The sequence below is a fragment of the Diplotaxodon limnothrissa genome, linkage group LG17 (assembly GCF_057381915.1).
Source record: "Diplotaxodon limnothrissa isolate DT_005_m linkage group LG17, D_limnothrissa_male_GT1.1, whole genome shotgun sequence".
Lineage (NCBI taxonomy): Eukaryota > Metazoa > Chordata > Actinopteri > Cichliformes > Cichlidae > Diplotaxodon > Diplotaxodon limnothrissa.
Genome location: NC_140612.1, coordinates 34,696,720 through 34,712,127, shown reverse-complemented (window position 1 = coordinate 34,712,127; position 15,408 = coordinate 34,696,720). Strand labels below are relative to the sequence as shown.

Here is a 15,408-nt window from a genome sequence, read left to right as displayed (position 1 = left end):
TGCAGATGTGGAACAACTGTATGCTGGAAACAGTATCAGCTGATCCATTAATTGATGTGGGGATAGCACTTGAATTAGCTGATGGGATCTTCAGCAGCTCCTGCATTACGATGAGCTTCCAGGACTGCAGCTGAGCTTGATTTTGTGGCCCGCCTGAATAAACTCGCGCTCAGTTTAATTCAGCTTCAACTTCAAAAGGGTTTCTGTAATCTCAAAGCTATGCCTGTTCTTGCATGGAAACCCTGTGCTGTTCTCTGGTCGCACTTTGCTTGTTTTCACAAACTCCGGGCCCCACTTTTGCATTCAAACATTGTATGGGACATCTTATCCTGTTTCCCTTCTCCTCTCATTTGTCTATCCTCTCCAGCCAGCCCCTCCAAATCCATATCCATCCATCCATCTGCCCTGAATCCACTTATATAAGGAGATAGGGTGTAAATATTTTGGTATGGAGTGTCAGCGCATATCTTCCCTGCCAGGGGGCCAGCTGCCTCAGTCCAATCAGCCATGTTTGTTTGTTCAGCTTAAACTGTTTGTGCCTTGTTTTCCATGGCATGTGACTCCCTCTAGCTTGATAAAGAGTCATACTTTTTCTTTTTCTGCACACACACACCCTCCCCACAAACACCCCCACCCCACCCCCACCTCGCTCTTGTGTATGTGTTCCCTGAAAGCAGATAGATAAGCCTGCTGGTGCAGTACTGTGTGTGCGTATGCATCAAGAGTGTATGTGTGAGAGTTGTCAAAGCTGTCAGCGTGACTGGAGTTGTTCTGGCCGACAGTCGAGTGTTGAACAGCAGCCCTTTTACTCCCTACAACACACACACACATACACACACATGCATACGCACATAACATCTGTTCCGCACACCACAGAAAGGCTGTGTTATTATGATGCAATCCTGTTCCGTACTGATCAACAACTATTTACAGCTACTGTCTGGAACATGCAAACATCCTGTCAAGGCTTGGGCGCTGTAAATAAGTACCTGTTGAGGCTAGCTTATTTCATCCCTGTGTCATCATTCCAATATTGGCTATATCCCCCTAATAACAACAACTCCCTATGTGACTGGAGCCAGGAAGTGATCTACACTGTCCAAACACAATGTCACAGCCCTTCAAATATATCCAATTCCAATGTCATGGCTGCGTATTGTGCAGTCTCCAGGTGGATTTGAAAAAGTGGCATTCTTAGTGGATGACTTTTTTTTTTTGTTCCCACTCCCCACCCTTCTCCCACCACCACATGCAATAAGCAATCTGGAGATTCGTAATGGTTTGGCCCAGTATTACAGGGCCTCCTAATGTATTTCATGCTTGTTTAAGATCTTTGCATGCTCCTTACAAAGGTGTGCTATGATGGCTGTAGCTTATTACCCAGTTCTGTATAGAACTGTAGTTCTGTATAGAGCTAGGAGACTGGGGGGGTAGTTGTAGGTGAGGGGTGAATGGATGAGGTTTTTTATTTTCAGTTTTCTCTCTCTCGCCTTCCTTCTGTCAGCCCCTTCTCACTCTCTCCTTTTCTTCCTCGCCGGTGATCTCTGCATGCCTATTAATGTAGAAGAGGAATGCCTGTGTAAACATTCTTGTTTCTCTGTTCATTTCGCATAATAGTTGCCTGTATCGCCTTTCTCCTGACCTCACTATCTGAAACCAATTACACCAGATCCATTTGGGCTGAATCTTATTTTCATAAGGATCCCCGTGTCGCGGTCTCGGTTGCTCTGTGTTATTTTCCCTCCTCCTTATTTTTTTTCCAACCTCAGTGATGGATATCAACATCAAATATGCCTCTGAGTGCCTTGTTATTTATATAGCAGGCCCTGGCTCTCTCTCCCTCTCTGTCTGGCTAGCGCTCTCATTCTGAAGAATGTGTCACATTATGCTGTTTATACAATGTGTGCATTAATAGACTGGGGATGTCATTTTTTTGTGCATAGCAACCCAGGTTAAATAGACGGTGCGTCTGTACTCGTCTGTGTTTTTGTCCGCTCCAGCAGCTCTTCAGCAAACTTTTGATGACTTTCCTTGGCATTTGGTGCTTTTTCGTGCTTTGAGATGGGCTTCAGCTTTACCATCTCTGTGGAGTGGGAAGTGGGTGGCACAAATTGGTGCTTTTTACTGTAATGGCAGAATACTCAGAGCCGACGAAAGTGAGGGGACGGGACTTTTATTCCTCCCTTGCCTTCCACACCATCACAGGCTCTCTGAAAAATAGCTAACCCCACTTCCACGGAAGAGGTGACAGACAGTTTGAGACATGACAAACCACTCTGGAAAAGTTTGGCCGGTGTTGATAAGGTCTGTGTTATGTTTGGAGAGGGACTCTTTATGCAGTCTGAGCAGACTTCTTTTCTAATAAGCCTGGTGTAGTTGATCTCTCCGCTTCACCCCCATGCGTCACCTCTCACGCCTGCACCTCCCTCGGTATTTACTCGGCGTGGATATTGGAAGCGCAGTTAAAAACATCTCTGTCTTTGTACTCGTGACCGTGTGAAATATATTGAGTGGCTCTCTTGACTTTGGGTATAACACAGCGAGTCATTATTGATTCGCACACAGATAAACATTTCCCCCTGACAGATACCTTGAGCTGCACTCATCAAGCAGCCTTCCCTCTAACTACTGTGTGCAGGACTCAATAAGCCTGATAATTACTTTGATTCACCAATCATGGCGAGATTAATTAGGCCCTGTGTTTTTAATTAGCGATGTGATTGGCTGCATTCAGAGAATTTGTGTTGTCTTTCAGGAAAAAGAGAGTCAAGCAGTGTTTGATTTCACATCCAGTTTGTCAACAAAACTTTATGTGGCTGTCTGTGCCTGCAGGCTCAGTTTACAGATGTCACATGCACACATGCACACACACATACACACACACAAAGCAATGGCAACTAGGCTCATCTTACCAAGGAGACAGATCAATGCAGTTAGGACCCAGTGCCAGTGTAATGTGTTTGTTTACTTCAGTCCAGAAAGCCTGGCTCCTCCTGAGCAGCCAGACAGAACCCCCACACCACCACCAGCACCACCTCCACCTTTACAATCACCCCCCCCCCCCCCCCCCCCCCCCCCCCCAGTTCTGTCTTTTCATAATTGATCGAGGGGGTTGTCTGCATTCCCAAAGGGGTTAAGATGGGGCAACTTTTTTTTTCCTCTCTCTCTCCTGCCTCCTCCTCCTGTTTGCTCAGGATCTCAATGTACTAGTTCAAACATTGTTCCCACCAGCTGGCAGAGCTGCACCATATGCACGCCCTGTCAAGGCAGCTGTTGTCATGGATACTGGCAAGCGCTGGAAAATAAAATGAGCATCCCTGATTCCTGAGGAAGTGTCACTCTCCATCTGAGTTTTACTCCCCCCCCCCCCCCCCCCCCACCCCATTTCTTGCTTCTCCTCCTCCTCGTCCCCTTCTTTTTTCATCAAAAAAGCCAAACACCTGTGAAGTTGTTGTTTTGTGTGCATGTGCCCCCCCCCTCCCTCTCTCCACTCCCACTTGATGCTCATGGGCCTGAACAATACAAGGTACACGCTTGTGTGGAGCAGCAGCAGTAGTAGCAGCAGCTGTGCACAATGTTCTTTTCTGCCAGGCTCTTTCATCCATCTGCTCTTGAAGAATTTGAGTGAAGCTGCTAGCCCAGCTGCCGCCGTTACCTGTGAAGCTGGTGCTTGCTCGTCGCACGCATTCAGCGCACACAAGCAGGCGGGGGGTGGGTGTCTGTAATCCCATCAAACCCTAGAGAAATAAATTACGCCATATCCCAGCAGTCTCTCTGATTCCTATCATATCGATGTATGGCAAACACATCAAAGGGTGTTGATGACAAATTTCGCAATTTACAAATAGGATTTTTCTAATTTTTCATGTCATGTGTAAACAGCTGCGAACTAATTTCATCAGGCAGGGAAAGGCCTCTCGTCCTCTACCGATCTATTCATCTTTCTATCTATCACCCATCCGCTGCGCATAAGCACCCTTAATGCATAGTGTAAAACCTGGGCTGCTAGTTAATTCACTCTAAATGTAATCTGATGTTGATTTTGTCAACTTTAATTACAGCTCCCAGGGACACTTCACATGGTGCTGCCTCTACTTCAAATTGATATTATGAATATGCAAATGTGGTAGTAATTTGCAGAGAGAAGTGGGTATTTCAGTTGAGCACACACTAGACAGGTCAATTCTACTCAGCCTTTTTTTTCTCCTGCCCACCGCCTCACCCTCTTCCCCACCCTCTTCTTCAGGGTTGCTTTAGACAAACTGTATTTATCCTTGCTCACAGCTCTGTGAATTGTTACTAAAACATATCATAGTGTTAACCACGTCACAATGAAAGAGGTGATATTTGACAGGCCTTTCGCTCAGAGATGACTGTTTTCATCTGCGAAAATTTGAATTATCTCTACTGTCAGCTTTAGGAAATCTAATAGTTTATTTTCCTCTGCACCTTTCTTTCTTTCTCTCTCTCTCTCTATTTCTTTCTCTTTTTTTAACACTGTCTTTTGTCTTGTGTTTTTTTCTTCCCAGGCTCTACAAGCAGCGAGGCAATTACTCTTGCAGCAGCCAGGCAGTGGCCTGAAATCTCCAAAGAGTCAGGACAAGCAGCGTCCACTGCAGGTAAAGCAGCTCCCTGTCTAATCTCTTAAGTCCATCCATAATACATGCTCCCCCGAAAAGAAGATTTCCTCTGTTGCACAAAGTGTGTTTGATTTGCCAACGCAATCCTTGGGCCCGTCATTGGAATCTTAAAGTCTGGACAAGCGGGTCCCCGGGAAGCTGAAGCGTCACACAGACGCGAGAGAAACACAACAGAGGCAGATCTCAAGGAGCATTGTTTCATCTGTAGGCCCTTTGCCTGTTTTCGAGTATGTGATGCATGAAACTGTACAAATACACCACAAGTATATCCCAAGGTTATGTGGTACAATGACAAATTGGCTTTTCTACACTGGATCCATAATGCTGTTGACACAAGAAAATTCAGAGGCTAGTTATTATTTGAAAGCCACGTCAGCCTGGATAGTGGGTTACACAGACAGCTAATTTTAACTTCCTCTCATTTCCACTTTTCAACGCTAATTTACCTTATTGATTTGTAGAGCTGTCTATATCTGATGCCAGTGATTTTGAAAAAGGTCACTCTTGTACACAGATGCGCACACACACAAACACACACACGCGTGCGCAGTTTCGCGCTGACGCCACACTCGCACATATATACATTAACAGTCCTTTCAGTCCTCCGTCTTCCTACTCTTAACACTTTTCTCACACCAGCAACTTGTTTCATTCAGTCAACTAGACAGTTTCTGCTTGAAATTATGTAAGGCCCCTTGACATCTGCTCTGTGTTTTTATTAGAGGATTTTTTTTTTTAAATTTAATTTATTTTTAGCCGTTTGAAATTGAAGTGTGGGAGTTTATGCCCTCCACTCGGCTAATAAGTACTATCAAGGAGCAATGGTTTACCTCATTAGGAGCTCTGTGCATTTCATTAATAACAGGGAAATTGGCGTTAACCTCACCCGTTGATATTTTCACAGAGTCTAACAATGGCGACACCTTCAATTGGAGTCACACCCCTGTGTGCCTAATTACGTACTGGCTGAGAGATAAGGTTGGCAAGGACTAAGTCTTCCCTTCCTTGAAATAATTTGACTGGGGCTCATCAAAAGCATTAATATTATCAGTATATTCTCTTGCAGTGGCATGTTTATTTATTCTACTATATATTTCTATATTTAGCTGTGGCAAAGGGGGTTCATCAAGAATAAGCTTATTGTTGGATTTCTCCGTTTGAGTAAATGTATGCCAAACTGAGTAAATTGAAACAAATGGGAATCTGATCTGCAAATGCCTGCACAGTCACCAAGTACAGTACATAGCATGAAGAACAATATTGAACGAGAGAGTTGTGTGGGTGCATCGTAACCGTCAGCCCACGTCCAAGCCCCTGCCTCTAATAACACCAGCAGATGGTAAATATTGAATATTTACATTTGCTTACTCCATTCTTGACTCGTTGACGATATGAATCAATATGAATCAGAGGGCCCTGCCGATCGGCCTGTCCTCGGCTCCCAGCTAATCTATTTGTTGATCCAGCTTTTATTAACATCCTCACCTCTTTGTTCCAAAAAGTTTCCATTCAGCAGACTGTCACAGGAGAGGCGCTGCTGCCAGCTCACCCAGTGATGCACAAACAGGGCTCAGTGCATTCTGGCCCCAGATTGTTTTGTCTTTTTTTTCTTTTTTCCAGCGGTGGATGTGCTTTTGCTTGAATCCACTCATTTCAAATGACATTTTAACTGTATTACTCCTTTGTGCAAATATCAGTATAAAGCGGTAGAAACTCTTACTTGATTAAAATGCTTTTTTTTTTTGTTTTGCTTTTTTTATTGTCTCTCGTCTCATGCCACATTTTTTTGTGTTCTTGTCTTGAGGGAGTTTACTCAATAAAGCTGCATTATTTACCTGGATTATGAGGCCGCAGTGGGTGCTGCAGCGCAATATTTTATTAGCTTCACTGCTAGATAAGAGTCACTGGCAATCAAGCTACATGTTTTCCACTAGAGGAATCACGCGGATTGATCTCCTTGTATGATTAGCACAGCAGAAAGTGGGAAAAGGATTAATATTACCATGACATCCTGCTTATGGCAGAGATACTGATAAATCCTCTGCTTCTTGTTCTCCATCTTTGGTATTTAAGAGCGAGAAATGATCCATAGATCACGGCATGTAAATTATTTAGTACACAAGCATCTAAGTGCCTCGGCTTGCAGTTTTAATTACTCGTATTAGCGGCTAAAGGCTCTCGCCTGACTAATTCTATCCGCTTGCTTGTCGCTGCTTCTCAGAAGTTGATGATGCGGAGGCAAGCAGCTCTAGCGTTCACATGCACACAAATTCACATGTACGGGTGAAAAAATAAATAATAATAATAATAAAACAGCCCCAAAAACACACACACACAAAAACACACTCACACAAGCTGCTTTTCCACATTTGCGTAATGTGACAGGTCTATTATTACACAGTAAGCCCACGGGAGCACTCAATAAACACCTATTTCTTCCTGTAAATCCCCTGCCTCTGCTTACACGGCTCTCCTAAGGCACACAACACCCTCTCGTCTCTGCTCCTGTCTCCCCTCGCTCTCCTCTTCTCTATGCCAATACCAGCCCCCCCCCCCCCCTCTCTGAAAGGCATTTATACACTGACATTTGGAATACAAATAAAGAAACGCGGACAAGGAGAGGCGGAGAGGATTACAGAGGCCTATGAATCTGACAGTTGTTTCGCTCGCACCATGCATCTACGCACAGCCTGCACAAACACAAGCACAGCGACAGTTGCTTAAAGTTTTACATTGCCCGAAATGACTTTGTTCAGAACGTGTTTGTTAGCGGCCCTATTGATCATTATCGATAAGAAACAGAGCAGAGCTCTGTTAGTGTAACACCTACTGGGTGCAGGTTTTGGCTCACCATCCACCAGACATCTCAAATAAACTCCTCACTCCTATCATGATTGCTTCAGGAGCCACGTGTAAAATAGCCAGAATGACCCCAAACCCTTGCAAGTGACTGTGTTGGATGGCATCCACCCGCCCCGACCCCACCTCCTGCTACTTAACGTCCAGTTCTAAATCATGCAAAATCTGAGAGCTCGCCCTGAGCAAGTGTTGCAACTGCTGCTGTGTCACCTTTCATGCCATCGAGCTGTGACTACTTTTTCTACAAGACTAATAACCTCAGCTCCATCTGTGCAAAGCTCAGCTATGAATGAAAATATTTAAGGTTTTATGGTTGGTTTATGGATCGGCAGAGATGTTGGTTTAGCCGTGTTTTCTGTAAATTTGCAGCTTCCTGCCCAGGCCAGTCACACCGGCTGCGGGCACTGGGCCATCCTAGGAAGTGTCACACTTTTTAAAGGTCAGGTCCACACATTTCACTACTGAACCAATATCATCTCAATAGCAGCACTCATCTGCTTATTGGCTTTCATCCGGAACACACGCACACACACACAGATGCAGGGAAAAGGGCTGTGACGCCAGGCTTAAGCATAAGTTAGCCAACTCCAGTCTGCGTGGCTAAAGGATGCTACTTCACATTTACATTTATGAATATATCTTTCCTCTGCATCCCCTCTGGTTGGATCTGAAAATAGAGAAAAATTATCACAGAGAAGAAGGGAAAAAAGAGTGTTGGGGGGGTATTATGTTATTCATGAGAAAAACTTCTGTTGACTCTGAGAGAGAAAGAGGGGGGAAAAACGTCAGCACATTTTAAGTCAAACACCCTTGGTTACTGCTTTTGTAACCAGAAAACAAGATTCCCCCCCACCCTCATCTCCCTCCTTCCCTACTTCTTTTTTTTCCTCCCCCTGCATTTACAACACCTACAGGACAAGATTGCTAAATTGTGAGGACAGAGCAGGTTCATCATTGTGATGCAAAAGAAGTTGAAATGCTACCCCAAGGCGAGGTAGCTGAGTTTGGGGGATCAAGAGAAAGTGAGAGGGAGGGATAAAAAAAAAAAAAGTAGCTCAGACCTTTGATGTAGCAGCAACAAATTTACCTTGTGACAGAAGATACATGGGTGCAATAAACGAGTTATACCAGCCCTTACACATGCAATCAGATGATTCTGGCCAGGGTGTTAATTGGATCCTAACCGGCAGATCTGATACGCCCGGGCCCTGGTGGTGAGGGGGAAAGCCTTTCCAAGTGATGAACTATAATTCACTGAGCTGCTTGAAGCACTTGTAATTTACTGTGTGTCACTGATGAAGAGGCTGATCCAGTGGAGGCCATATTACCTGCAACATCAGAGGAAAGTAACCCCCCCACCCCCGACACACACACACACACACGCACCCCACATCCACCTGCTCTCACTTGTGCTCTCTCACTTTCTTTCTATTACAGTTCTCTCCTCTCTCTGCACTTTCTTTTATAATTCCCTCCCGCTCGCTCTTTCTGTCGCTCCCATTTACTCTTGAACTGTGTGCACCTGCAGGGAGGCATCAGTCGAGAGTGAATTGTGCCAGTTTAATGATAAAGGTGTGACAATTTGTACTGATAGTGACACAAACAATGTGCACAAAGTCGCACAGCTACACTACATTCAAGACGCTTAATCAGTGACTTTCTTTCCTGTAGAGATAAATCAATATGGAAATTGTGCTAAGCCCGTTCCAATCTCCTTGGGCTTTTTTATTAGAGGCTTTTACATGATGGGTCTTTATGTTATGATAAATTGCACTTCCCATGCACTGCTGCCAAACTGCTATGGAAATTGATTTAGGAAAACATTCAGTAATCTACTTAGCTTCAGTCCTGACAATCTACAGTATTGATCTCCCTAAGCTGAACACACGTCATGCATTTGAGCGTAATCACTCTTATGTATGCGTGTGTTATTTTGCATAGGAAACACAATCAGGCCTCTTGCAAACTTCTCAGTCAGGTGCAAGCCACACCAGCTCGCCCTGTCGCCTTGGTGGTCCTCTGGTGGAGAGTCCCAGCTATCAATAATCGCCCAGCCACATTTGGCAGTAATTGGCTAGTAAATGAGCAGTGTCAACTGAAATGGAGTTGAGAGGTCAGAAGTCCACAAACTACGGTGGAGGTCTGCTCGGCGTTGTGGCCCGTGCCCCCCCTGGGATGCTTAGGAGATTGAGATGAAATAAGGAAATGTAGGGAGGCTACATGTAGAGAGGTTTGTCTCTTTTCTCTCTAGATTTCTTAATCTTTTTTTTTTCTTTTTCATGTGTAAAATGAATCTTGTGGCTTAATTAGCAGTGACTCTCCTGCCAAGGATCCACAATAATTACCGACTAGGACCCTTCCATTTCTCATTGCCTTTATCTCCGCCGTGTCTGAAGCTCCACACAGTTCCCCGTTCAGTACTACAGCAACTTATGTCGTTGATAACAGCCACATGTTCCAACCCCCTCAGTGTTTCTGACTGCCATTTATTCACTGCCCCCCACCCCCTACCCCCCTGCTTGCTTATTAGTGCTAAGTATGATGGAATAAAATCAAATAATAGGAATTCCCTTCTGCTAGACTAATTGTTCGAGCTAGAACTCTGATACATTTTATCTCTGCTTTAGCTCATTTGAGTTTGTTCGTAAAAAAACGTATCTCACAGATAAAGTGCCGCACAGTGGGTGTAATGTCTGGAAGTGTCCATTGGTCAGGATAGACAACCGTGCGAGCCATCTCAGGAAGAGATACCTGAGCTCTCTGTGGATGAGCTTGACCTTTCACAGGGTGTTGGAGAGGCTGGATATACGGTGCAGGTGTGACAAGTGTGCTGTAATGATCTGCTTGTTCTGGTGAGGGCCCCAGCAACGTTTTCTCATCATCAGCCAATTTAAATGGCTTTTGTTTTACTCTCTACCCTCTCCACCTTCATGTCAGTGTAGCTCCACATGCTTATTAAAACGAGGGGCGGAAATAAATAGCAGCTCAAATGTTTCAAAATATGCAGTTTTTAACCACATTTTTTTTTCTTACAAATGTCTATAAAGCTGGTGTTACATTCAAATGCCATTTTTAAAACTCATTAGCTTGCTGCTCTCCATCCAAATTTGCACTATTAAAACCAGGAGGCTAACCTTTTCTGTTTTTTAAGGTCCCCAGTGGCGACATCAGCTGCAGCTAATTTCAGACAATTTAATAAATACCATTAATAATTTTTCTCTTTTCCTTTTTTTTTTTGGGTGCTGCAGTACTGGAAATGTATCCTTTTGGATTACAGAGAAACAGAGGCACAGACCAATAGGAAAGAGAGTCTATTCACGGTGCACGGATGTTTACGCCACTGCCAGCGTCTTCTAAATGCTCATTAATTTTATCCCTTCGTGGCAAAATCATTTCAAGGAGAAGCAATTCAGCCTCCTGTTCCTTTCAATTCACCGCTCATGTCAATCAAGCCCTCCTGCAGTATCCTGCAGAATGGAGGTGTTATATTCCTGCAATTATCATGTCATATACTCGAAAATGTAAATGAACGTGTGTGTAAAATTAAATTTATGGGTTGTCAGTGAAGAATAAGAACCAGGAGAGCAATTACTTATCTGCTTTCATCTTGGAGCCTCTGATACGTCAAGCAGAAAAGCATGCAGTTAAATGCTGGAATTAGCATTGTGCTGCACTTCACAATAGACGTGGGCCAGTGCCTTTTCTCCCCTTTCTTTCTTCCTTCTGCCTTTTCTCTCTTTTTGGTTCCCCTTCCTTTATTTTATTTTATTTTTTTTGTTTGGAGCTGTGAAATGAAGATGATTATCACCCATTATGTCTCTAAAAAGTTAATAAAAGCATAAAGAGAGCTTCCTCATCTCATAACTTGGTTGCTTTCTGTTTTTATTGATTTTTTCTGTTTTGTTTAGTTGTATTCATTGCTGCTAAAATCCCTGACTTTGAATGGTTATAGTTTATCAGTTCTAAGCTAAAAACAGTTAGAAATAACATGCAGAAAATATATGCATCTGCATACTTTGTGCTTTTTTTGTAAACTTAAACATCTCTGAGCCAGCACCCAATTAATAGTCTTAATGAGTGCATCTCTCGTGTTGTTTCTCGGCTGCACGCATTCCATTGTAATGGTATCCAACACAAAAACAGGAGTGACTGCGGGGGTAATTACTTACCTTGCAAATATACCTATAAGGGTTAATAGCATTGAAGGTGTAAGCGCAGCATTTGCATAATTACACGTGGACTGTTTAATTTGCAACTTTTTGACGGCTTTTGTTCCGCACCTTGTGCATTTTCTCTTGTACTCTTGCATCGAGGAGTCCAGAGAAGAAAAGAGATGTACCACAACAACATCCTCCTCCTCCTCCTCCTCCATCTCTTCCACCTTAGATGGAGTCCCTTCTCTCTAAGACCCTAATGAACAATGGAGGCAGGATTTGTTTGAATATGAATATGAATGTGCAGCGGGGCCGGCTGGAAGTTGACCTTCAGCTGTGATTTTCAGTTCATCAGGATTAGTCAAGGCGGGCGATCAGGAGCCACTAATGCATAATGACTTCTAAAATGAAAAATGTGTAGTGACCATGCAAATGTCTCGGCTAATCAAAGAGGGGGGAAAACCTGGGGTGGGGGGTAGGCGTTGAGGAGAGGAGAACTAAACAAGGACGTGTCAAGGCCTGACAGAGAGAGAACGAGAGAGAGAGGAAGAGGGAGGGAGGAGAGACGCACATGGAAAGTAATCAAGCCAGCTTGATTAGCTGGCGATGAGGACAGGGACGTCTTATTGGCCCCTTGACACTCCATATAGGCTAGCTACTGTCATGGCACCTCTATGCTAAGCAGTGTCGCAGTTCAGTAAAAGTGTTACTACATGTTGATATTTTAATTATGTTAAGGTCTAAAATGCCTGCCTGTTTACCATTCAGCTCTAGGATGCCACAATTCTTGTTCAAGAAACAACAAACTAATTTGTATCTGCAAATGTTGGAAATGTGCCACTTTAGTCTTCTTATTCAGTAAAAAAGCATTGAGCTGTTGTGTTACTGAACCGAACTGAACACTAAATCATTCACTCATGTTGGCTTCTTTTTTCCATAACTGAGGAGTAAACAAACACACACACAAAAGTCATTCAATATTTAAGCAGCTACAAGGAGCAGAAATTCCACAATATCACTGCAAGCCTACTCTCCCCTGTTAGAACGTGTGCATGCAATCAAAGCCTGAAGAGAAACGTATCATCGCTCTACTGTTCTGCTGCCTCAGAAGTGGCTCGCACTGTCTCCTCAGAAGAAAGTGGCATAAGCAGCGTGCGCATCTTGGTTTTGTTTTGGAGATGTTCTTCTACTGCAGCGAGTATTACCTAAAAAGGGCATGCATTTTTCAAAATTACGTAGCCTACTACACCAGCAGCCTTTATGAGAACTTAAGAGTTGCTTTCACACCGTTCCAACAGATTAAAAAAGAATACTTCAGGTACACCCCAAACTCCCATGACATAATGCTGATTGTTCCTGCCATGCGTCCACTTCATCAGCGTAGTTTCAATCAGCTTTAGAGTTGTGCATTTTTTCACGCTGTTTCATAATAGCGGTGCTGATAAAGTGGGGGAGTTCAAGGGTCCTGCTAATTAAGGTCTATGTCTATTTAAATCCTTTACTTTTCCCAGCGGGGTAAAGGAAGGAAAATAAGATGAGCAACACAAAGGCACGGCACCCATCTGTCCTTCAGCATCTCCTCTAGGCTGCAAAGCATCACGGCCATGAGAGGCCTGCTCTCCCTACCTCTCCAACCACCAATTACCACACTTCCAGCAGATCCATGCCACTATGCCTGAAAACTTATTCAGCTCTTCGTTTTCTTTGTTTTTCCCCATCATCGTCCATGTATAGGTTCCAGTGTCAGTGGCCATGATGAGTCCCCAGGTGATGACGCCGCAGCAGATGCAGCAGATCCTCCAGCAGCAGGTGCTTTCCCCCCAGCAGCTCCAGGCTCTGCTCCAGCAGCAGCAGGCTGTAATGCTGCAGCAGGTACACACACTCCAACCTACATGCACCGTATGAACATTGTGACACTCATGCTGTGACATACCCCATCATCACCTAGGCTGGTTTGCCCACATCCATACAGTTACACATTTAAATCCACATAAAAATGTAGTCTGGTGTTTGTACAGGCATACACAAAAATGCACACACAACCCCTCCACATAAGTGTGCCCAGCCACCAGTTACGCCAACTCACCACAGCCCCATGTCCTTGACACGCTTACCAAGGGGAATCGGAAATTGACGTACTCCTGCATGTCACCTCTAATTAACCGTCTCTAGTGTGTCGCTGGTTCAATTCCCTGACAAGCATCCATCAGGGACTGTGAGAGTAGGGCATAGTTGGGCTGTGCAGCAGAAGCTGAACGATAAGTGATGGTGATGTAATATTTGGAATCAACTTGAGAAAGCGCACTCGGCAGAGTTGAAATGCATTTGTCATTCATAGATTTGATTAAGAAAAAGACAATAGTTTAATTAAGAATGTCAGTCATTCTGAGTCTTCTTCATTAAGAGTTCCCCAGCTCGATGTGGTCACATGCTTTCACGCTCTACTGTGCAAGTACAGGGATTTGTCTTAAAATGTGACTCAACATTTTTAGTTTCACATAAGATTTGATAGAAAGCTTGATCATCTGCCATACACATCAGTCACTAAATCAACATCTACCTTCTGTTGTTGATTTACGTATTTAAAAATATTTCTCAATTGATTCTTGCATATAGTCTGTTAAAGCGTGTATATTTCAGTAGCAGTTTGCATAGAACTGGATCAAGCATTCCAGTGGCCTGGCCTGCTTTGGCTTCTCTTTTTAGGCCAAACAGCCACATGGAAAAAAAAATGATATGAAAGTTTAAATAGCGGTTTGACTATGTGTGTTAATAGAATCAGTTTAAAGTACAGAGCTTGATCCTAAGAGAGTTTATTTTGTTTATTTCAACCACTCCAAAGGAAGCCAGTACCTTCTGGCAGCTAAATACATAGTTAATATGATGGATTGTTATCCCTGCAGCACTGTGGGACTATTAACATTCCATAGGAAATAAATTGTGAAAGACTGCAAAGATCTGAGTCTGACACTGAAAAGATATAATAGATCAGCCTCACCAAGTTTGTGTAACAGAAAATTTCAGGGTTTTTTTTTTTAACTTTGCTTTGATAAATACATAAACTCATTTTGAATTTCTACTTTTGCTTGTATTTGCTTGTGTGTTTATGTACAGCAACACCTGCAGGAGTTTTATAAGAAACAACAGGAACAGCTTCATCTGCAACTTCTGCAGCAGCAACACCCTGGCAAGCAGGCTAAAGAGGTAGGTGCACACCCGGGGACATAACATAGTAATTTAGCCTCATGGGGAAAAGATGGTGAATGTGTGCATGTAGATTCTCTATAGATAGTAATAAGCACCATAAAACAGACAGCTTTGTTGTTCTAGAAATAAAGTAATTAAGCGGGCTAACCCGGAGGTATAATACTACAATAATCCCACAGCATACACATGCAGTGCTGGCTATTCTCCTCTGATTCCTGCTAGCATTATGCAGTATGGAGATCCAGTTAAAGACAGTTTCATGTCTTGTCTGTATTCACACATGCTCACACAAGTCAAAGGGTGCTGCAGCCACCTCGTCAATGAAGTGTTTCTGCGGGCACACAAACACATGCAGCACCTCTGAAGTTGCAATGTGCATCGCTCATAAATCACAATGACAGGCAGCCGGTCGACAGACATGCCTCTGTCTTGTTCTCTTTGGATATCATGGAGCAGTAGAGGAGCATGACAGCCCCAGCCACATTTGCGTAACAGCGTCGGTCCAGGTCTAGAGCCACGGCCAGGCAATTCTGTGGGAACGGCTAAAT

General features: G+C 43.7%; 1 protein-coding gene across 2 annotated transcripts in view; it reads left to right on the top strand.

Annotated features, from left to right (window-relative positions):
• Positions 1–15,408, top strand: part of foxp2 (forkhead box P2) — a 100,331-nt gene that overhangs the window by 56,645 nt on the left and 28,278 nt on the right. For both annotated transcript variants that reach the window (XM_085375359.1, XM_085375358.1), the window contains 3 exons: positions 4,530–4,619; positions 13,388–13,525; positions 14,768–14,857. In XM_085375359.1, coding sequence (XP_085231485.1) covers positions 4,530–4,619; positions 13,388–13,525; positions 14,768–14,857 — 318 coding nt within the window. The remainder of the gene's footprint in view (positions 1–4,529; positions 4,620–13,387; positions 13,526–14,767; positions 14,858–15,408) is intronic.